This window comes from Mandrillus leucophaeus, unplaced genomic scaffold, assembly GCF_000951045.1.
Source record: "Mandrillus leucophaeus isolate KB7577 unplaced genomic scaffold, Mleu.le_1.0 Scaffold458, whole genome shotgun sequence".
NCBI classification, from domain to species: domain Eukaryota; kingdom Metazoa; phylum Chordata; class Mammalia; order Primates; family Cercopithecidae; genus Mandrillus; species Mandrillus leucophaeus.
In genome coordinates, this window is record NW_012104898.1 from 1104608 (window position 1) to 1127389 (window position 22782).

At 38.9% G+C, this 22782-nt stretch overlaps 1 protein-coding gene across 4 annotated transcripts in view; it reads right to left on the reverse strand.

Moving 5' to 3' along the window:
- Window positions 1-22782, reverse strand: part of ST18 (suppression of tumorigenicity 18, zinc finger) — a 325337-nt gene that overhangs the window by 101592 nt on the left and 200963 nt on the right. The window contains exons 4-8 of one of the 4 annotated variants that reach the window (XM_011994467.1): window positions 21464-21617; window positions 20604-20711; window positions 17505-17660; window positions 13977-14064; window positions 11870-11900 (exon numbers count right to left, since the gene is read on the reverse strand). In XM_011994467.1, coding sequence (XP_011849857.1) covers window positions 11870-11900; window positions 13977-14031 — 86 coding nt within the window. In that variant the 5' untranslated portion in view covers window positions 14032-14064; window positions 17505-17660; window positions 20604-20711; window positions 21464-21617. Of the gene's footprint in view, window positions 1-9851; window positions 9940-11869; window positions 11901-13976; window positions 14065-17500; window positions 17661-20603; window positions 20712-21463; window positions 21618-22782 lie in introns of those variants that run through there. The other 3 variants (XM_011994465.1, XM_011994468.1, XM_011994469.1) reach the window with 3 other exon arrangements.

Below are 22782 nucleotides of genomic sequence, written 5' to 3' on the forward strand. Positions count from 1 at the left end.
GAGATAGGAGATTCCTGCTCCACAAAACTTATATTCTTGTGAAAAAAATACAGATTAGGAACAAAGTAAATAAGTAGTTGGATTGTGTGTCAAAAGGTGACAAATTTTTTTCATAAAAAATAAAGCAGAAGGAGAATAATAAAGAAAGCTGGAATAGGGGCTTGTAATTGTAAAGGCTAAGGTCAAGGAAGTTCTTGCTGACAAGGAGGCATTGAGCAAAAACCTGGTGCAAGTGAGCATGTGAGACTCGCAGTTGTGCAGGGAGCAACATTCCAGACAGTGGGAATAGCATGCCAAAGCCTGAGACTTGGCAGGTCTGGGGGACCCAGCGCGGATTCTAGTTGGGCAGGGGGCAATGAACAGGCAGGGAGACCAGGCCAGAGTAAAGATGTGGTCTTTTTCTTTAAGAAAGGGGAAACTCATTGAAGGGCTTCTGACTGTCTCATGGAGTGAATCTTACATGAGGAAGAACAGAGGCAGGAAAGCCGTGAGAAGGTGCTGACAGTGATTGGAGTGAGCTGTGATGGCTTAGGGGCCTGTGACAGCAGCACAGGTGGTGAGAAATGGTCAGATTCATTTTGAAGTTAGAGCCATCAGGATATTTGGACAGACTGGATACAGAGTCTGAAGAGGAGAGTCGAGGATGCCTCCAAGACTTTTGAATGTCCCCATTTACTGACATGGGAAGATGATGGGTATATCAATTTATGGCAGAAGATAATGATTTTAATTTTGAATACTTATCAGAGATCCATTTGCAGATGCTGTCTACACAGTCAGTTATATGAGTCTGAAATTCAGGAAAGAGAGAAGTGCTGGGGATGTAAAATTATGGACATGCAAATGTATTGAAAGCCCCACGGAGATCACCAAAAGATCACCACCAAAGAGGATCAAGGATGCACCTTGGGGAATCCAGTGTCAGAGACTGGGGTGTTGAGGAACCAGCAAGCAGACCTGAGAAGATGCAGTCTGAGAGGTAGAGGAAACCAGGGAGGTTGCAGTGTTGGAAAGCCAAGTTTCTTTGTCAATGGCCAGGCTTGTGTGAGCCTTCCAGCCCTTCCTTGAAGAACGCAGAGCTTGCTGATCCTCCAGGACAGACTGTAGGCTCTGGGTCGGCTTCCAAAGACCAGGAAGATGGCCCTTAGGGGCTTGGGAGAATTACCTTGAGCACTTTGAGGAGTCTAGGAGTTTACTTCGCTCTATTCTCACAGGGGCAATCTGGAAGAATAGAATTTACCCTGAGCCTCGACACTGGAGCAAAGGCAAAGAGAACGCCCCCAGGGGCATGTTACAATATTTCCCTATGCAGGGTTCACTCCCCTGCCCTGATTTTGCAGGGGACCCTAGAAGAACATTCCCTACCCCAGTTTTGAGAACCACCCCCAAGCTAGCCTCCCAGAGTAGTTCCTGTGCCTCAGGCAGAGAACCACAGTGAGAATCCTTTCAACAAAACAAAACAAAACGAAACAAAAAACCCACTGTTCAGATGCAACTCTTCGTCCCAATCTACATTGTCCATGCCCAGCTGTTCAGCTTTCAATCTCGTCTAAGTGTTCCCGGGTTCTGGCAGTCACTTTGCTTTCTGGCTCGGCAGTCTGACACCACGCCCGTCCTCAGACTCCCTGGGCTGACCCCTTCCTACAAGCAGCTCAGGAATGGGCAGTGGGCGCATTGTTTCCAGTTTTATTTTCTCTTCCCAGTTGAAAATGACCAAATGAAACCAAGTGAGACGTTGGCAGAATTAAGAACATCTCCTTTGTATGTCTGATACTTTGATAAAATACACTTATAAAGGAAGACCCTTATTGATTATAGAAAAATGAACTAGAAACGATCAAACAGAATAGGCTGATTTGTAGTTGAGGGGCCAATGGAAACTGCTGGCTAAACAGCCTTGGTTTTAAAGGGGCCAGAACTAAATTGTTACGCGGGTAGGGTTCAGGTGTTCTTATCACAATAAAATAAAATTTTCTTAAAAATATAAGTAAAGGGATAGAATTAGGGAAAGAACTTACGAACTTGGGAGGAAAGAAGTTGTAAGCACTTTAAAGACAGTTATAGAGAATCAACATGTTAAATAGAAATGCGTTTATCATGAATTACAAGCTACATTATTTATTCTCAAAACAAACAAGGGTAGATAATGTAAAATAAAATATTTCTCTAGTAACATCCTGTACGAGGCCTACACTGGTAAATAAAACAGATTTTTTGTCTTCAAAAAGTAGTCAGTATATTAAAAAGGCAGAATTATATATGATACAGTTTTGTTTTTTAAAAAAATATAGTTTTTTCCTTTTTTATTGTCTCCCCAATGAAATTGTAAAGCCGAAGGCAGATAATCTGCTTTCTTCTTCTGAATGGGTGGACAGATGGATGAGTGAATGACAAAATAGCTACAATTCAAAGTAATAAGTGTTTTGAAACAGACAAGTAAAGAACTGCTTAGGGAACACAATGGGAAAAAGTCTTAGTCTGGGAGGTCATGGGGATACCTCATGGAGAAGGTGGTGTCAGTCTTGAGCCTGAAAGAACAAGTACAAATTCCATACGTCAAAAGACAAAGGAAAGAATTATGTCAGGCATGGCCTAGAACAGAGTTGAGATGGAAAGAACGTTTTCTAACATGAAAAATTAGAAGTAGCGTTAGATGTAGGATTTTCTCAGAAAACAGGATGGTGATGATATTGAAAAAACAAAATTTGTTGGTGGGAAGGGGGATAAAAATGATTTTCTCCTGCAGGGAGAAGAAACTAAATGAGAAGAAAAATGACGCAAGCAAAAAACCCAAATGAAAAGGTAGCAAAGGAGAATATCAAAGATAAAAATGAACTCACAAGATACAGCTGAATACATCAACAGGTTAAACATACAGGGGTAGATAATGTAAAATAAAATATTTCTCAAGTAACATCATGTATAAGGCCTACACTGGTAAATAAAATAGATTCCTTGTCTTCAAAAAGTAGGCAGTATATTAAAAAGTCAGAATTAGGTATGATAAATTAAAACTTTTTTAAAGGTATGTTTTGAGATGGAGGGGGCAGGGGAAACTGTGACACCAGGGCTCAAAGTGCTATATGCAAAAAGTTTCATTAGTCAAGAAGGCAGCAAGGCTTGGTCTTTGAACATTTTTCCAAGGCCACTCAGCTAGTCAGGGAAACAGCCCTGGAAACCAGGGCTGCTCTTAACCCAGTGTTCCTTCCACCACAAAAACTCTCGGCTTTTCTGCCAACCTTCATACCATAGAATTTGACAAACCAGTCAAATTCTAGGCGAGGGTTTGCAGTAGAGTTTTGAGAATTTGCCCATTGAGATGAAATATTGGAAACCAGAGCACATGATATTTGGATTGTAGGGAGTTCATTTGTCAACATTATGGGACACATTTTATTTCAGTTCACATTTTAAGCAGCAAAAAAATTTACAAGGTGTCAGAAACATAATGTTTACAAGCATATAATATTATTAAAATGAGACCTCAAATAGGTATAGTTGACTTAAAAGATAGCAAGATAGGAAGTATTCTGCCTGATGATTAAAGTTCATGCATTTCTTCAAGTAGGACTGGGGAGAAACGAGATATGCAGTCAAATAATTTTGCTTGCATTGGAGGTGCTGAAGAGTGCATGAGCGTGAGAAGATTTGGACCAAAGAGAGCCAACGACCTGTGCAGTGCCTGAGCAAGTCCAAAGGAGCCTTAGCAATTTAGTTTCTAAATTACCAAAGCTGCAAGGGAGCTGTGTGACAGACATATGGAATTTGACGGAGACTTCAGATTCTGTCAGAGACATGTAATGAAATACTCTGAGGACACAATCTAGGTGGTTGTAGAGTCATCTGTGGAAGCATATAAAATAGCATCTTAAAAGTTTCCATCCTTGAACTCTGATTTCTGATACATGATGAATGTTTAAGGAAGATCTGGTTGATTTCAAACACTTCTAAGAGATAAAAACAAAGATAGACCTAGGGTTGTGCATTTTGCCACACTACTGTCAAGATTTGGACGTTTGTTCTGTATTCTGCTGCTTTCTTTCAAATAGAAATGCAAACAATGATTAACATTCCCCAATAATTCATAAATCAAGAAAATACCAAAGAAACCCAGACTTTTGACTTTTCAGCCAACCTTCATACCACTAAAAATTAGCAATGGTGAGAAGAGTTTTTCTAAGTAATTAGTAAAGTTCAACCTATGGTCTCTGTGATGTGTGCCTCTCAAACTTCCAAACACCCATTAATTTCTTATAAATCTTGTTAAAAGTCCAGAGACAGCCCTGGAGTCTGCATTTCAAGTGAGCCTCCAGGGGATGCCATGGTTCTGAGCTGGCAGGCTCTGGGGGCACCTCTGAGTCCCAAGCTGGACGTGATCTCCTCTCACCCTCAACAATGCTGTTACATAACACCCTGGGTTTGTTACCAATGCTGTGAATTGCATATCCACTGCAACATCTAATACTGTGCTAGAGCACAAGAACAAATATCAAAGGAAATATTCATGCCTCAGTCAAGAGTGGCAAATTCTGCTGTGTAAAAGTATTTATGTTACAAGAAAAGAAAAGCTAAATGGATGAAAAAATTATCTCTGTAGGTAAGCTCTGACAATGCAAAAGCAGCAATACAAGTCAATCCTCACATATAGCCTGCAGTGGTGATATTTTGCCACAGTTTTAGAAGATGTGTGATTTTTAGAGATGTTAGTGCCTTAGACTCTCAAATCCTGTAATCTATTGGTTGACAGAGGCCACCAATATCCTTATGATAATATTTGAATGTAGAGAAAAACAAGCAAAGAAAATGAAGCACGTTTTCCTGCTCTTATTTTGTTTCTGAGTCTCTTAACTCTATGGACATTTATTCATTAGCTCCATAGTATTTTTCTAAAATACAGATATTAAGATTTAAAGTACACCTTAGACAAGTTGGGGAGTGCTCTGTCCTGTGTAATCACCATTTTATATATATACATATACACACACACACACACACTATGCTTTATTACAGTGTGTTGGTTGGTATAATCACGGTTATATATATTATGTACTATGTAATTTATGTAATATATACATTTTATTACATACATGTGATAAAAACTGGAAAAACCTTAACTATTTAGTCCTTTGTGGTTAGGGTACTATGAAGGAAGAGGATTCCACTTTTAGTCCATTTGTAAATGACTATTACAGGCCTCAGGTGTAGGTTAAGTGACTCACACCTCCCATACTGCAAAATCAGCCTTGGAAGTACAAGGCCCTTGATAGGTCATCGCTTGGGAGATGGCATTTCAAAAGAAAAAACAAATAAAATGGATGTATATTTGAGTCATTCCTAGATATTTTAACATCTACTTAAAATCACATAATTATTTTCTAGGAAACAATTCAGAAGGAAATGGTAGTGGTCTGCTTTTTAAAATTTTTTTTTAATTTTGATTTTATTTGTATTTTATTTTATTGTATTTCCTAGATTGCACAATCTAGGCTCACTGCAACCTCCACCTCCTGGGTTCAAGCAATTCTCCTGCTTCAGCTTCCCGAGTAGATGGGATCACAGGTGCGTGCCACCACCCCTGGCTAATTTTCATATTTTTAGTAGAGACAGGGTTTCGCTATGTTGGCCAAGCTGGTCTCAAACTCCTAACCTCAAGTGTTCCACCTGCCTTAGTCTCCCAAAGTGCTGGGATTACACGGATGAGCCACCATGCCCGGCCAGCAGTCTCTTTATAATTAGCAGTGCAGGGAATTATGAAGATGTGGCAGGGTTTGTCGGAAGGTTAGGATACTTTTCAGCTTGATATATTAATTTATTGATAAAATTTAAATTAATAGTCCCCCCCAAGTATGGATAGTAAAGTGGCATGCAGCAGCCTGCAGTGGCAGCAGACAATATCCCGCGGCTGCAGGGGGTGCGGGCTCTGGACTGGAGACGGGACCTGAGTCCTGTCTCTGGTTCAGTCGCTTCCCTGTCACAGGCCAGGTATAAAGCACTTAACTTCCATGAACTCAGCACATATGAGTAAATGCAGGTAATGTCATTTGTCCTGACGACCTTACGGGCTTGCCCTATGGCTCCAACCAGACGCTGTGCACATTGTTCCAACAAATCATTCGGTGCGTACCTGTTGAGGCCCACTCAATACACCTTCAGCGCTAAATGCTAGAATAGGCTATGCAAATACATAAACATACAAGAGCATTAGAGTTCATCAGCTTTTCTTGTTAAACTACAAACTCTTTTTTGTTTTTATTCTTATTGAAAGCTTCCCCAATATATTTTAAGACACTTTTCTGCCCTAGTAAGAACAGTACAGTAAACAAAAAATAATCTCTGCAATGCTTCTGTTGGTGTGAGACCTCCAGCCTCATGTTCCACACGGAGCCCCTCCATCACACAGAGGCACGGACAAGACCGATGCCGGGGTGACTGAACCCTACAGACAACTCCCCCACACCCTGGAGGGACACTTCTCCCTTCTAAATTAATCCTTATCATCAGCTTCTTGGGTGATCAGTCTCGAGTCCCTCTCAAAGTGGCTTATAGGTAAAAAGGGTTTTCTTGAAGGCGTTAGTTTCTTGGATTCTAATGTTCAGGCCTGTCCTAGTATTGAAAAAGATACATTGCCAACATGATATAGCAGTTACGCTATTAAATCTCTAAAACATTCATTGAGCCCCACATTTGGAAATAATACCACAAAAAGGAAAGAAGAGAGTTTCTCCCTTATTTTCTCTAACCTCATGATGAAAATGATTAATTTCCTTTTGCCTGGCTGATGGACTTATGGAACACTTAACTATTAGAAATCAGGATCAGTTCACTTTTTTCTTTAGTTGTCACCTCCAGAAATCTTTATGTAATAAGTTCCAATAAAATTATGACCACTAAAGGAAACTGAATTCTAAAAAAACCCTCCAAAATATTAAAGTATTTATTACTGATATAAAGACTATAGTGAATGAAATAAGATAAAAGAAAAACTAGAAAGCCATCTAGATCTGTAATTCATAACAATTTTCACATACTCATGAAATGTTATTGTTAAATCTATAACTAGGCCAGGCATGGTGGCTCACACCTATAATCCCAGCACTTTGGGAGGCCAAGGCAAGAAGATTACTTGAGCTCGAGAGTTTGATGGAGACCAAGCTGAGCAACATAGTGAGAACCTCATCTGTACAGAAAATAAACAAAATTAGCCGGGTGTGGTGGTGCATGCCTGTAGTTCCAGCTACTCCAAAGACTGAGGTCAAAGGATTGCCCGAGCCCAGGAGGTTAAGGCTCCAATGAGCCAAGGTCACGCTACTGTACTCCAGCCTGGGTGACAGAGTGAGATCCTGTCTCAAAATAAATAAATAAAATAAACCTATAATTTATTGATTAGAGAGCTCATAAAATATTTAACATTTTAAAACTTAGAGGAAAATGCCAAATGATAGGATTTTATATAAAGTAAGAAATTATGTAAAATAAAACAAAGAGAGAAACTTAAATTAAAACTTTCATTACCAAACTTAAGCTGACAAATTGGTACACAGCAAAAAGACCATGAATGGACAGAGAGATCTGATTCTAATATACTTAAGAGGCCTGAATTCATTTGTCTCTCTAAGTAGTCACATACGAAAGTCATTTCAGGGGCTAGAGGAAGGGGGCTGGACTGGTGTAAAAACACTTTGCCAGTGCAAGAGACAATTACCAATATTAGTAGATGCAATAGCATGAGGTTCAGACTAAGGATAATAGTAATAAAAGAAAAGCGCAGAGATAATTCAATGGTCATGATTTAGAAAGACACAGGAGAGCCTTCTCGACACCACCTGTAACCTGAATCGTGTTGGAGGAAAGACTGGAAATGCTAATAAGGAATATGATTAAAGGTGGGCCTGTGGTTATAAATTGCTTTTTTAATGGTGATGATAGTAGCTGACATAGAGTATAATAAGAAGATGAGAATGTCAGTATCAATTTTATTAGTGCCATGAACGATATACAGTATATTTAAATTAGCTTCATTTGTATTAGTACTTTTGTAAGTAGTCGCTCTAGAAGCAATAACATGCCCAATGCATTCTAAAAAGAAGAACCAAATAAAGTTGCCAGTGTTCTCTACAAAATAGCTATAACTTTTACGCTGGGGAAAACATGTCACATTTCCTAAGATATTCAGAATTCAGGCACACAGTTGTGCTGGATCACAACAAACCTGGGGAAAAAATTGGAAGAGGAATTGCAGGAAATGGACAAAAATTTAAAAGATGCTAAAAATATAAGCTTCCATATGAATCAGTACTTTTCCCCCAAGATTTACATAGAATAATAATTACAATCTATGTCTGGGTCAACTTAAACTACTTAAGAAACAACTTGGGGCCGGGCGCGGTGGCTCATGCCGGTAATCCCAGCACTTTGGGAGGCCGAGGCAGGTGGATCCCGAGGTCAGGAAATTGAGACTCTCCTGGCTCACACAGTGAAACCCTGTCTTCACACAGTGAAACCCTGTCTCTACTAAAAATATAAAAAATTAGCCGGGCGTGGTGGCACACGCCTGTAGTCCCAGCTACTCCAGGGACTGAGGCAGGAGAATAGCTTGAACCTAGGAGGCGGAGGTTGCAGTGAACCGTGATTGCTCCACTGCAGTCCAGCCTGGGCAACACAGTGAGGCTCCACCAAAACCAAAAAGAAACAACTTGGGACCTTGTCTGTCTAAGCACGGTCATTCTGTTGAACAGAAATGATTATAAAATTTCAAATAATCACTTAGTGATTTTTATAAGCTGGATCTCGTTAAAGAAAAATAGGTGAATTAATGATGTTTATAAATTTTCCCAACAATTATCATCAGCTTTCTGAGTTACTCTAATAACAAATTAGTTAAAATGAAATATCTGACAAAAAATAATCTTTAGAGAATTAGGAAAATAGAAACATTATTATCTTAAACTATATTATTTGTCCAAATTTAAGAAAAAGAAAACTAGGCTGTTTGAAAGATAAACCATAAGGGTTAAAAATATAGACTGTGAGAAATCTGTTGCTTACATCGTTTTTTGGTTTCTTCTCTAAACAGTATTAATTGTGTGTGAGAGAAAGACTAGTCTGGTGGGTGAGAAGCTGGCCTTTGAGTCCGAAGTCTGGATTGCCTACCAGCTGTGTAGCCTTGGGTTATTTCCATAAATTATTTATTTTCACTTTATTCATCTGAAAATTGAAATATCAGAGTTTCTGCCTTATAAGGTTATCGGGAAGATTAAGTGAGATAATAGAGGTTAAGAAAGCCCAAGAGTGTCTGGCATAGGACCCCAATAAATATTAGTTTATTGGCTGGGTGCAGTGGCTCATGCCTGTAATCCCAGCACTTTGGGAGGCTGAGATGGGCAGATCACCTGAGATCAGGAGTTTGAGACCAGTCTGATCAACATGGAGAAACCCCGTCTCTACTAAAAATACAAAATTAGCCCAGCATGGTGGTGCACGCCTGTAATCCCAGCTACTCTAGAGACTGAGGCAGGAGAATCACTTGAACCCGGGAGGCGGAGGTTGTAGTGAACCGAGATCGTGCCATTGCACTCCAGCCTGGGCAACAAGAGCAAAACTCCATCTCAATATATATATACACACACATATATAATTATTATTAATGCTACTGACATGCTCAAACAGTAATTTCTATTTCTCCACATAGAGCACAGTAAACATTTCTTCCCACAAATTTGCTTCTCTCTGCTAATACCTAACTTTTTATCTATGAATTATATTTTTCTTCTTAGGTCAATGTACACACATTAATTCCTTAAAGATTATCTTGTATAAAAGTTGCCTTCAAGAAACATCACTAAAATTAAGGCCTTTTTTTCTCCAAATGGCTTGATTCCTTTAAAAGGCTCTGGTGTCCCTCACCATGTAAGTGGCCTCGTGTCCACGGGCACACTGATTCTACAACAAGAACCAAGAAACCACTCCAAGGACTGCAAACATGTCCCCCACTTGGAGCACTGGGTCATTTTAAACTTCTCTTGAACATTCTACAGGGGATATAAATAAAGCCTCCAGAAAGATAAGAATTTTAAATAAGAGCAAATTCTAAAGGCAATAATTTAAATGACCAAGGTTATTCAACAGTTTAATCCTGTCCAAATGTAGGGGTATACTATATGTCCTGTTCTTATCAAAATACTTTCAAAATCAAAATTCTTAAGCTGGGTGCAGTGGCTCACTCCTGTTAATCCCAGAGCTTTGGGAAGCCGAGGTGGGAGGAACGCTTGAGCCCAGGAGTTTGAGACCAGCCTAGGCAACATAGCAAGACACTGTCTCTACTAAAAATATAAAAATTAGCCAGGTGTGGTGGCACATACCTGTACTCCCAGCTACTCAAGAGGCTGAGGCAGGAGGATTGCCTGAGCCCAGGAGTTTGAGGTTGCAGTGAACCGTGATCGCACCACTGCACTCCAGCCTGAGAGGCTGAGTGAGACCGTTTGAGACCATGTCTCAAAAAAATAAACAGATAAAAATAAAATAAAATTCATAAGACAAAATTGATTACACAGGTAGGGCCATGGATTCCCTACTGAAAAATTCCACAGAGAAGAGCATCTGCATGAATTCTAACAGATAAGTGTTTTGCTACATAAATGAACCAACGCTATGACAGAGATCATAAGCCACATGGAAGCAACAGTGACAGCCTGTGTTTTAGGGGAATCACAAGCTCAGTTGCCTGGAGAAAGAACTGTGTAAATTGCATACCTTACAAAGTTTAAGTGTATTAGACACTGTTACACATCCTCCATTTTTCAAACATTTCCCTGAGGAACAAATACAGACCACTGCTGTTTCTGGAAAGGTGGACTAAATAGTGGATTTGGGACTTCCCAGGTTGTCAATAGCACATGTAGATAAATATACAGAGAAATTATCTTGTTCCTGACAGAAAATGTGTCATCTGCATATGTTTCTTCCTAAAAAAACATACTTTCTTTTGACTACACCTTGACAAAGACACTGAAAGAAAATCTAATTAGAATTTATCCTGGAAAACATGTTAGGGTGGAATTTTCACAATATTGTCTAGGTGTAGTAGCAACAATATCTGTGATGAAAATGCATGAACCCACTCAAAAAAACTATTGGTCACACTATGTTCCCATGTTTAGGTAAAAAAATTAGTTACCCGATAGAATCTTCTAATTATTATTATTATTATTAATATTTTGAGATGGAGTCTCACTCTGTCACCCAGGCTGGAGTGCAGTGGTATGATCTCAGCTCACTGCAACCTCCACTTCCCAGGTTCAAGCAATTCTCCTGCCTCAGCCTCCTGAATTGCTGGGACTATAGGTTCATGCTGCCATGCCCGGCTAATTTTTTGTACTTTAGTACTCTCGGGGTTTCACCGTGTTGCCCAGGCTGGTCTCGAACTCCTGAGCTCAGGAAATCTGCTCACCTCGGCCTGAAATCTTCTAATTATTTAATGTAAGAAGTGGATAACTTAGGATCTGGGTTATCCACCAGTCAGGTTCATGGATAACAGCTCAGCTCTTCCCTGACCATCAGTGTGAAATCCAACCGCATGCGAGGTGTGCACAAAGGGAGCACACGCTTGATGAGGAAAAGTGGGCTACCACTCACATCACAGCAAAACGTTGTTTTGTTATGTCATTAATACAATAGATTGAGTTGTTCAGGATCAAGTATCAGTACAGTTATTCTCTTCTGCCTTCCTGGTGCATACACAGCATCTGGATGGAAAAAGCCCTTTCGCCAATTCCTTCTGTTAAAACAAGTATTCTGAGGCTTCAGAAGTACAAATTATTCAAATAATCAAAGCCCATTAATGTGAAAAAAAGTAATACAGGGCAAATCTTACCTGAGCTCCTGGATTAGCGAATCCATTGGCACTGTTGACAAAAAAAGAAGAAAAAGAAGACTCAATCAGTTGATAATTTTCAAAACTGTATAATGGAAACTTTTCACCCACCTAGAGGTAACGACCAACAAGTTTCTCACTGGGTGGGTTTATCTTTTCTTGCTCTAGTTCTTTGGAGATGAGAGGACAGATGGATGTGGCCCAGAATAGGCAGACTGTGGGTTGAGTACCTTGGGTGACCCTGGGGCCTGGTAATCATAGATTGGATTTTCCAGGTACCTGTCCTTAAAGATTCATTGAAAATTCACAGGAGCACAAATGACTCAGATTATTTTTTAAATACATTTTATTTTTAGTGGAAAATTATTCAAAAGGAATCTCAAGATTATATTTTTATTAATATTAAGACATATTCAAATAAAACTGGTAAAACTTTACTAAATAAATATGTCCCATGCTTTTACTCGTAAACTTCCTCCATATAGAAAGGGGAGGATGAGCTTCAGCCATGTTAATATCACCAACCTTTTAAAAATGAAGAACTTACAGGAAAAACAGCTTTGATTTTTCTGACTGAAATGATGGGAACTAAAGAAGTTCATGTTTATAAATACCTGCCTACACAAGGATAAGCAGCATATTGAGAGAGACAACAGGTGGTTTTAAAGATTACTCATGCCTCACGAGAAACAGTTGTTTCATTTCTAGAAGAACATTTTGGCTCTATTAAGGGTGTTCATGCCTGTGCCAGAGGAATTTAAAGTCCAAAAGGAATTGCAAATTTTAAAAAACCCACATTTTAAAAGTATGACAGAGTACTGTGCTTTTAGAAGTCAAAAGAAGAAATTCAAATAATCCAAATACACACCCTAGCGTGCTGATATTTATGGCAGGCATAAACTTATTCCAAATAACGGGTCAAATTGCTTTTCTTAAGCTGGTATCCTATTGAGAAGTTTGCTCCATAAAAAAGCTGTTGTTCAGAAATACTACATTCCAAATATTAGGATATATAATGTGGTTACTTTAAAAGTAATATAAAGTAAGACTGGAAAATAATACAGTATAAAATTTCTGTTTAGGTAGAAAAAAGTCTCATGAGCACAGCATTATTCTGCATCTTGGTTACCATGGTTAATGATAAGCATGGTTATATTTTAACTGAAAACAATTATCCTTGAATTTATTAAAAATTTTGGGATTCTGGACTTTGCTCAAAGAGGAATTAACTACCTGACTACATATACAAATATACAGATAATGAAAGCATTCCATTTGATCAGCTACTGTCAACTGTACATGTCAACACCCTTCTAAAGAGCTGCAGGGTTACGGCTTTGCCGCAGCTCTTCCTCTGTGAGGTGGACTCCAAGGAGGGTGGGGTGGGGTGGGTAGGGAACAGCTATCCGAGTGCTTTCAGAGGCTGTGGTGAACCTAGAGTTTTCCACTTAGAATTAAGGGTCACAAAAATATAGCCAATTATAATAAAATTTATTTTCCTTAAGGGGTATTATTGCCAGTCAATCCTGTTTTCCAGATGTTTAGATCATCAAGGGCCTGTTTATATTTCAATATTACATTACCATCTGTTGGTTACAAAAAGAGAGGGATAACCAGCAAGTTAAACCTTCCAAACATCAGAGCTGCTGGAAATTCCCAGCAGAGACAGTCAAAAAACAAACACCATCATTTTACTTGAACTGAGTTTAGGTTGGGAACCACTAAACCAGATCACATAAAAATCAAAACCTGCTTTGGCAATAAACTAATCATTCTGTCTTTTCCTTTGGCCATTAATTTGAAGTTTTCCATGAAACATCCTTCACTTGCTGAACCTTATGCTGTTTTGCGTGATGTTCAAATCCACTCATGATTGCATTTTGTAAAAATTAGCATCATATATCATTTGGACTTTTCTGAATTCTTTAACTCCTAGTTCATAATATTTTGCCTCTCCATGCCAAGAGCCAGTGTCCTGGCTTGATATGAAAAAAGAAGCCCCGAGGAAGTTGTATCATTCTGACTGCACATGAGGGACTGAGCACTGGAACTCTCATATTTCATGGTGGGGTAGGCATAGTGTCATAGAACCTGCTTGCTAACTCACCCTCAGTTCCTTTAGAGCGAGTACGCAGCGTTTTATCTTCAGCCTCTGCATCCATCTATAACATGAACACAAAGTCCTAAGGTCATTCCTTTGACATTGACCAAAATATGAAAACATGTAATTAGAAGTTCTGAAGGTCATTATGAAAAACAGTAGCCTTCCATGCTCTTGACTCACAGCCCGGCTCTATAGTACATAACTGTGACTCCCCCCACACACCACCAGCTTTGGAAATACATCCACAGTTGCTGGAAACCAGAGAGAACAGCGACAAGAGGGCAGATGTCCTTGTCCACAAGTGTTTGAAGTGACTCAAACACTTCTGGCATTACAAAGATGGAAAAAGGCTCGTCTCATTAACAGTGGCTGTGAAGGAGACGAAACCTCACATGTCAAACCAAAAGATTTCAGACCAATTTACTAAAATCTAAGTCCTTTCTTCCGAATACATATCTCTTTCTAAGCTTGGGAAAAAAATGATTCCTTGTGTAAAAAAGCACCATGAAGACAAACCCCTGAAACGCCCCCAGAAAATACCATTAGAAATTTTGATTATCAACAATGACATACATTTACTCTTATAATTTCAGAATAAATGCCAGTTATAATCATTCAAAGGTATAAGGAAGGTGAAATTTGAGTGATATATATGTCAGTGTCAAATTCCCCAAAACATCATTACTAAATATTTTAAATGTCATCAAATCAATTATCAAAGGGATGCAAAGACTTTAAAAGCCTGTTGTTTTCAGACTCTGACCTTGATACACTCATCCATTTCACTAGAATCCGCTAATCATCTCTTAGTTTAATTCACTTCTGCACATTATCAGAAGGAATTCTTAAACGTAAATAAGTTGCTTTGCTTGTTGAAAATCAGAGGCAGGCAGAAGGTGCGCTCAGTGGCTCCCATCCTTAAATCCTGACACTAGCTCCGATGCGGTGTGACTGCAATGGTAATGGGAGCTGCATTTCTGCTCTCAGAGGCTGAGTTGTGATTGAAGGCACTGACCTGCCATAGACTTATAATAGGGGAGCAGGTGTGGCAATGATGGACTTTAATTTCCTTTAATAAACCTTTTATGTGCCACACTTTTACTGCCATTCGACGCTCTCCAAGGTCCTGCACATAATAGGTTCATTACTTTTGATTACTATAGTCTATTGAGACAAACAACTCCAGAACACACTATATATTATGTTCAGTTAAACCAATATAGACTATTTATCCATTGTGCATTTTTTCACCTGCAACACTACAGACAAAATTAACGACAGCTCTCGTAAGCTAAAACTATTAAAACCACCAGAACTCTTTTGTCATCATTTCCTAATAAACACCACACCAATCGTTGAACTGCTTTTTAAACTAGCAAACAAAAAGTGTTCACTGCCTTTGCTGAACGGCAGTTGCTATGGTCTAAATAAAATGGTCCATTGTTATGAATACTTTAAAACTACAAAATAAGAGAAAACAACAATGAAACACGGGTGATTTTTTTCCTGTCGATTTTCCTTCTTTTCAAGCCATATGAGTTTATGACAGATGTGACACTGCCTAAGATGAAAATGGCTTGGTTTACTCAGGATAGTAAGCACTGCGTTGTGAAATCCCCCTCTGCCCGTGAGTATCTCTGTTGCATACAAAGTGGCTCAACTCTAGCGAACGCCCCTCCATGTGCTAAATGAATAACTAGATGACAAGAGATCAGTAGCATGTGAGGGTTAAAATAATGAAAACCAACACATATTTCTGAGGAAGCCACTTCTATGTGTGAGCCTCCACAAAGCAACACCAATCTATTGTTATCTTGCCACATGGATGCTATTAACTCACCCTAACCCTCTGAAGAATTACCCAGAAGGCAAGGATGAACTCCGTGAGTTTCTTTAGCAAAACTAAACATAACCCGCAAAGAGTGCCAGTGGACACAAATCAAAATTTCAGAAGCACACTTAAGTGCAATCTTCTTTAGACCGGCTTTAAGCTGAATTCTATTTTGCAATTCAGCTACCCAAGGGCCTGGTTGCCTTGTCACCACTCCAGGCAGCCGCTCCCCACTAAAGTCATTGGAAAGGATACATAAATATTCATGGACCTCCCTTTGACTGTGCTTGGAATGCTGGTCTCATAATTGTGTTCTGTTTGAGCTATTGTCCTCTTGTTGGTCTAGGATATAGATATCCTATACAAACATATTTAAAAACTGAGAACTCATTCATAGAACTAAGTTTTCAAATTTAACTTGTGGGTCAAGTTGCAGGAGTGAAATGGATCAAGGCCATAATATACAACTCAACTGTTTCACCTGCTTTCTCTTCTTCACACGTAAAAAACAAAAGTTACTACATTGTGTCTACTCAAGTCTGGGGGTCATTGGGAAATAAGAACATAAGAAACCCAAGGCGTATGTGTTTTTCAGTGTGGAGAGTTTATTGCTCAGGAGATAGTGCTTTCTTCTCATAAATCTCAATTCAAAAATAGGTTTTGGTTTCTAGAACCTTGTCTATGGGAGTAGATATTTTACGTATTCTTCATTTGGATTATTCTCATGGACCCCAATAAATTGCCAATGGAAAGGTTTAAGTTTTGTAAAATCAGGCCTCATGTTCAATGAGTTCCTTGTCCAAGTAATGGATCATTAGAAGTGGAAAAAGGTTTCTACTTCAGTGTGTGTGTTCAGGCCCCTGGGATGGGGTGGAGGTAGATTATCATTCTTTCAAAGTCTTCCAGAATTAGAGATGAGGCACATGATTATGGTGTGATTCAAGAAATCAACCTAATTTGTACTGCAGTCTTGAAAATTACACTTCTTATTGGGAACTTTGTTTTCTTCTCCCTGGAAAAGAAGACTTAATCGTCTTTACTGCTTAAGCCCCGATACTACTGACAAACTTGTAATTAATTCTGTAAAACCTAACGAGTCATTTCTTTTCTCAAAACAGATGTTTTATTTTTTTAAAAAGCTGTCCCTTTCCAAATTTCTCAGGGCATTTATATACTTCATTCTCATATACCTCATTATAGATGAAAACCGACAGAAGATATATTCTGAAATTCCTATAATGGGTTCTTCCTGGCTTTGAGAATCTACTTCTCGATAGGAGTAAGAACACTAAGGGTAAACTCTGCCACTCTTATTTTCTCTAACTTGAAACTACTTTAAGAAAAAAGTTCAGTTTAAATGATAACTATCAACTTATTATGTACAATAGTTACATAAAAAGGAGAAAAAAGTGGTTCTTGCTCAGTCTCTAATTCTTAATAATGCCACAAAAAAACATTTTGAAAAGGGCTTAATGTTCCAGTTTTCTGGGGAGAGAGGTGAATGCAAGGTGAAATGGCAATAGGAAAAGACATGTATAAAATAAAGGGGCCAAAAAGCAAAACTTGGAGGAAAACATGCAAGAGCTAACAATGGAAATAAGCAGGTATACAATGAGGAAGAAAAATGACCAGAAAATGGAATTGAACTCTTGAGTTGAGTTTGGAAAGCTCTCATTTAATATCTTTATGTACTTACAAACCTATAAACAGATGTATAAAGTGATTTCCTAGTACTTGTACTTGACATCTTTTCTTACTGGAGTTTACATCAGGGGCAATAAGCAGGTCTCTTCCACATCGCCCCAGTGCACAGATCTGGTACCTTCTTTTGGACTGAAGAGGAAGTCCTGGAATTGCTGTTTTGTGGGAGGGAAGAGATTCAAGGAGCAGGACATAGAATTCATAAACTCCATTTTGCTTTCATTCACACAAGCCAATTACTGACATGTGTGGAGGTTTTATTTCCCTTAGATTTTATTTTTCACTTAAAATTCTATTTTAACCTAATGACAAATAAAACAAAAACGCAAAACAAAACCCAGCTGTCCAAGTAAAAATTTAATTACTTATTAAAAAACACTGTCTAGTTAGATAGATACATCATGCAGGTAGCTACTCTTTGCTTTTTTTTTTTTGAGATGAGATTTTGCTCTTTTTGCCCAGGCTGGAGTACAATGGCATGATCTTGGCTCACTGTAACCTCACCTCTGCCTCCCAGGTTCAAGTGATTCTCCTGCCTCAGCCTCCCAAGTAGCTGGGATTGCAGGCTTGTGTCACCATGCCTGACTAATTTTTTTTTTTTTTTTTTTTTTTAGTAGAGACTGGGTTTCACTATGGTGGTCAGGTTGGCCTTGAACTCCTGACCTCAGGTGATCCACCTGCCTTGGCCTCCCAAAGTGCTGGGATTAGAGGGGTAAGCCACCACACCCAGCTGCCACTCTTAATTTAAGAAGTCCATCACACACATTCAACTTGCAGTAAGCTCCCTTTTGAACCAGATTTTGCTCTGCTCATCTCCTGAGATTTTTGACCTGGCAGTGCGGCTCCATCGCTGTTTCACATTGCTCTTGTGAGATGTCGTTTCAATCCTGGGGACTCACAGCAATGGTGGGAGGAAGATCTGTGACTGCTGAGAAGAGCAGCTGGGGTCCTTTCCATGAGGAACGCTTTATCTACAGTGGACGCTTCCTTTTCAAAAAACAAGTGTTTAAAAAAAATGGTGAAGAAAAACTCAGGAAGTTGGAAATGGCTAGGCCCAGAAAACCAAACAACTAGATGACGCCAGCATCTTGGACTGAAACTTGGCCAAATTGAAGAACAAAGAATCTTCCACTGAGTGCCCTTTCTTTTGATGATTCTGGCATCATTTTGTTTTAAACATAGCTTTGGGGCAGCTCACAATGGGAGCAAAGATGTTTACCTGTCACACAGCAGAAATCATGGGAAAAATGAGCTGCAGTACTAAAAGGATGCTAGTTGACTTGTGGAGAGGAATCCTAAGAATGTTTAAGTATGTTTTTTCTCTGTTCTTCCCTTCCTCTTATTTTTCTGGTTTTGTTTTCATACATTTATTAGTAACTCAGGAAGAATAGGAACAAATTCAGAAAGTAAACTTTAAAAAAAATTAAATTCTAACAAACCCATATCTTTTTTATGCCACCTGTGATGACATATTTATAATTCTCAGAACTTTTCATCTTTTATTTGCACACTATTGTTGATTTCAATGCTCTGTTCTCATATACCTATTATTGTACTGTCTTTGGTTCTATATAGAGAGCTGAAGAATCGAAGGATGTGTGCACTTTGGATTTATGATCTTTCTCCTTGTCTCCCCTAATCGCTCCTACCCCTGTAAATACCAAACTCAAAGGAAAACCTAGATTCAGTCCGCTGTCATTTTAAGTACAGTTTTCTGGGAAGCAGATCTTCCTGAGGGCCATGTGTAGGCACATTCCCCTCAGAGGAGATGATTTTCAAAGGAAATTTCCTAGAGCTTAGGATGCACTGCCTTAAATGCACTGCCTTAGGCCGGGTGCGGTGGCTCACGCCTGTAATCCCAGCACTTTGGGAGGCCGAGGCGGGTGGATCACGAGGCCAGGAGATCGAGACCATCCTGGCTAACACGGTGAAACTAAAAATTTAGCCAGGCGTGGTGGCGGGCACCTGTAGTCCCAGCTACTTGGGAGGCTGAGGCAGGAGAATGGCGTGAACGCGGGAGATGGAGCTAGCAGTGAGCTGAGATGGCGCCACTGCACTTCAGCCTGGGCGACAGAGTAAGACTCTGTCTCAAAAAAAAAAAAAGAAAAAAAAAAAAAAAAAAGAAAAGCACTGCCGTAAAGAAATCTGAGACCTGAAACAAGCTTGGGGTAGCATCGTAAGGTGAATGGTTGGTTTTCATTCTCCCTGATTTCTGAGTTGTCACTGCTGGTGTAGACTTCATCCTGCAACTTTGTGCAACTGGCAATGTTGAATATAAACCAAAGCCATGTGTTGGTGTCTTTTTGCCAAACGACTCCGGCAAATAGTCCTATTATTCCCTTAGGTAACCAACTTGTGCCAAGGATTTCTATTAGTCGCCGTACCACAGCCTCAGAGTCACCGCTTTGTGACATTAGGGGACAATCTCCAGCTTTATGTTTTAGAAGACGGTTTGTTTTTTGATATATATTTTTAATATGCCCAGTTTAAAGATAACTCGGGGCAAGTAACACACTAAAAGGGCCTTTAAAATTTTTTTCTTGCTGATATTTTGAGATGCATCTGTTGCAAAATATGTCAATGTTAGAAATCAAGCTCCTTCATATAGGGATAGATCATTTGAAATAGATTTCTCTCAAGAATAATCCAATTCCTTACTTTTTAGTGTTTGCATAAATTCACTCCAGAAGTCATCCACAGTACTTTTTAAAACATTGTGCTTTTAAAAATCTCGCTTATTTACTCTTAATCCATAAACAAACTAATTTCTAACACAAATGAATGTAAACTGGATTTCGAAAAACATTTTAACATAGAAACTTTCTTTAAAGGCAAACATGTGTGAACAAATAACACATACCAATCAATATGAAAAGGGCTGTAGGCTCAGAGGACTTTGCCTATTTAATATTTTAAAATATTAAATAGCTGTGCTTCTGAAAAAAATCACAATTCTAAATTCAGCACTAACAATAAATTTGTAAGCAAATCCACAGAGAAATATCTGTTGTAGAGGAGAGCTTTCATATAAATTCTTTGATTGAATTCACTTTCTTTCAACGTGTTCTACTTTTTAATAAATAAAAATGTCGCCTTACCTCTCTTTTTCTCCAGGTAACTTGTATGCCAACTCAGTTTGCCCTGCTGTGTCAGGGGTACTAAATAAATGACTTTGTCTGATTTAGTGATAAATCCTGAAATTCATTCTATTGAGATAAGAAATCAAACAAGAAAAATATATCAGGCTGGACGAATAAATAGAAGAGCAGCAATAAACACTTAAGTGAACAATCAACAAAGTGTTGACACTTATCTATAGTTTGGTTGTACTAGAGTACAAATAGAATGACAATTCTTATACTATGTATCAATGGGAAAAATTGTTTTTTATTTTTTAAGGTAAGCCAAATTTATTTTTGTCTTTATTACCAAACTATCTATCTATCTATCCATCTACTTACCTCTGTATTACTTCTTCAATTTAGTTGGGAAGTTCGATAAGAGGGACTCTCAATGATCATTACTATTATTTTTATTTTTAACCATCAAAATAAAAAGTTTAGAAAAGATTTGGAATGTACTATACTCAAGCGGTCACAAAAGGCAGATCCAAAATGTATTCGTTTGTTACTTAGGGTTCTTTTTAAAGAGACCATCATAACATGATACTAATCCTTTTGCTAATGCTTTAACTTTTTGTCCAATGAAACGATTTGCCCTTCGTTTACTCTGTGTTCAGTCATCATACACAGAGCTGCCTCACCTCTATTTGGTCCTGGGGATGAGCACAGAATCAGTTTTCATCAGGTCATTTGGCCCTTGAGAGAAAACTTTGAAATTCAGTGTGGTGCACTCAACGTACTACAGGAACCAATTTATACAAATGCCATGTATATCCATGCACATTTAAAATGTTTATGTCTGGCAGTTCTGATGTTTTAAAACACAAGACACCAACCTTCCTTGCAGAAGATTTCTGCCGTCCTGCCTTCTCTACCCTTTGCAGTATATCAAAGTGCTCAGCTTTTTAATCATAGATTTCTGTATTTCTTGTAGGATTTGACCAGACATTAAGTAGATGCTTCTTCAACTCAAGTCAGCAACTATAGTTCCTGTGGAAAAATGGAGACAAAATTCTCAAGTGATAGAGCAGATTACTGCACATGATGTGAGAATTGAAAAGTAGCACAGGAGCTTGGGAATTCTTAGTTCGTGTTTGATTGCAACTAAAAAAAAAAAATGGCTTTCTCTCCAAATGTTTTTGGCCTATTCTATTGCACCCTCAGTTCAGAAAGAGTTCTGAAGCTTTCCACCTGCCTATTCCCCTTTGTTTGCCATACACTAACCTAAAACAAAAGATCCTGGAAAACAGTCACACTGGCAAACAAAGCTCTTTCTAAATCCTGAAAGTAATGGCTTTTTGTCTAATACCCTATCGTGTTATGTATTTATTAGCAATACATTTTCCATTTATTTTCTCAAAGATTGCCAATAAAGAACTGAATCACATAAGGGAGTAGCTGTAAAGCCTCTGAGTTCCCTAATGTCAAACTCATTAGCATTCGAATAAGCACACAGCAGCACATCATCTGCACAATTGCAATTTTTTACTACTTTTAATAGCATTTCTCAAAGGGCTCATTTTCAACTTTCTTCAGTGGTTAGTTGGTTCTCAGGGGAAAAGTAGCTTCCTGACGCTCACAGCTTCCACTCAACAGCCCGGCCGTTTGCTGTCAGATGCATCAGCCCTCTGCCCTAACCCCATCTGCCGTGGCTCCCCTCCCTGGGGAAGAGAGTGAAGGCAGCACAGCTGAGATCGGCTTGGAAAAGTGCACAGAGGGCACTGACAAAATATAAGTTTAGAAATATGATTTGACACAATAGAGCTCATGAAGTCTAAGCACACCAAAATACAAATGGGAACGAGGAGCCCTGCAGAGGCTCTCCATCCATGTGTCTATCATTAATAACTCCACCCACCTGCTGTTTGGAAGCACACCCTTGGCAGATACCAAAAGGAATCTGCCACTGACGTCGGATCCCTCTAGCCCCTGCATGTGCACTGTTAGATCAAGGAGATACCTTTAAAAAACCATTTGTCTTAACTGCCATACTTTTTTGAGTTTGATCTTAAATATGTTATGAGAGTTAAGGCCTTACCAAAATATTCATGCAGTATACATATTTTTGAAGGCAGTTAACCTAAGACTTAGAATCTTGATCAAGCTCTCAGAACTTGTAACAGTTAGTTTCAGCCGCCGCCTGCTTAGATGAATA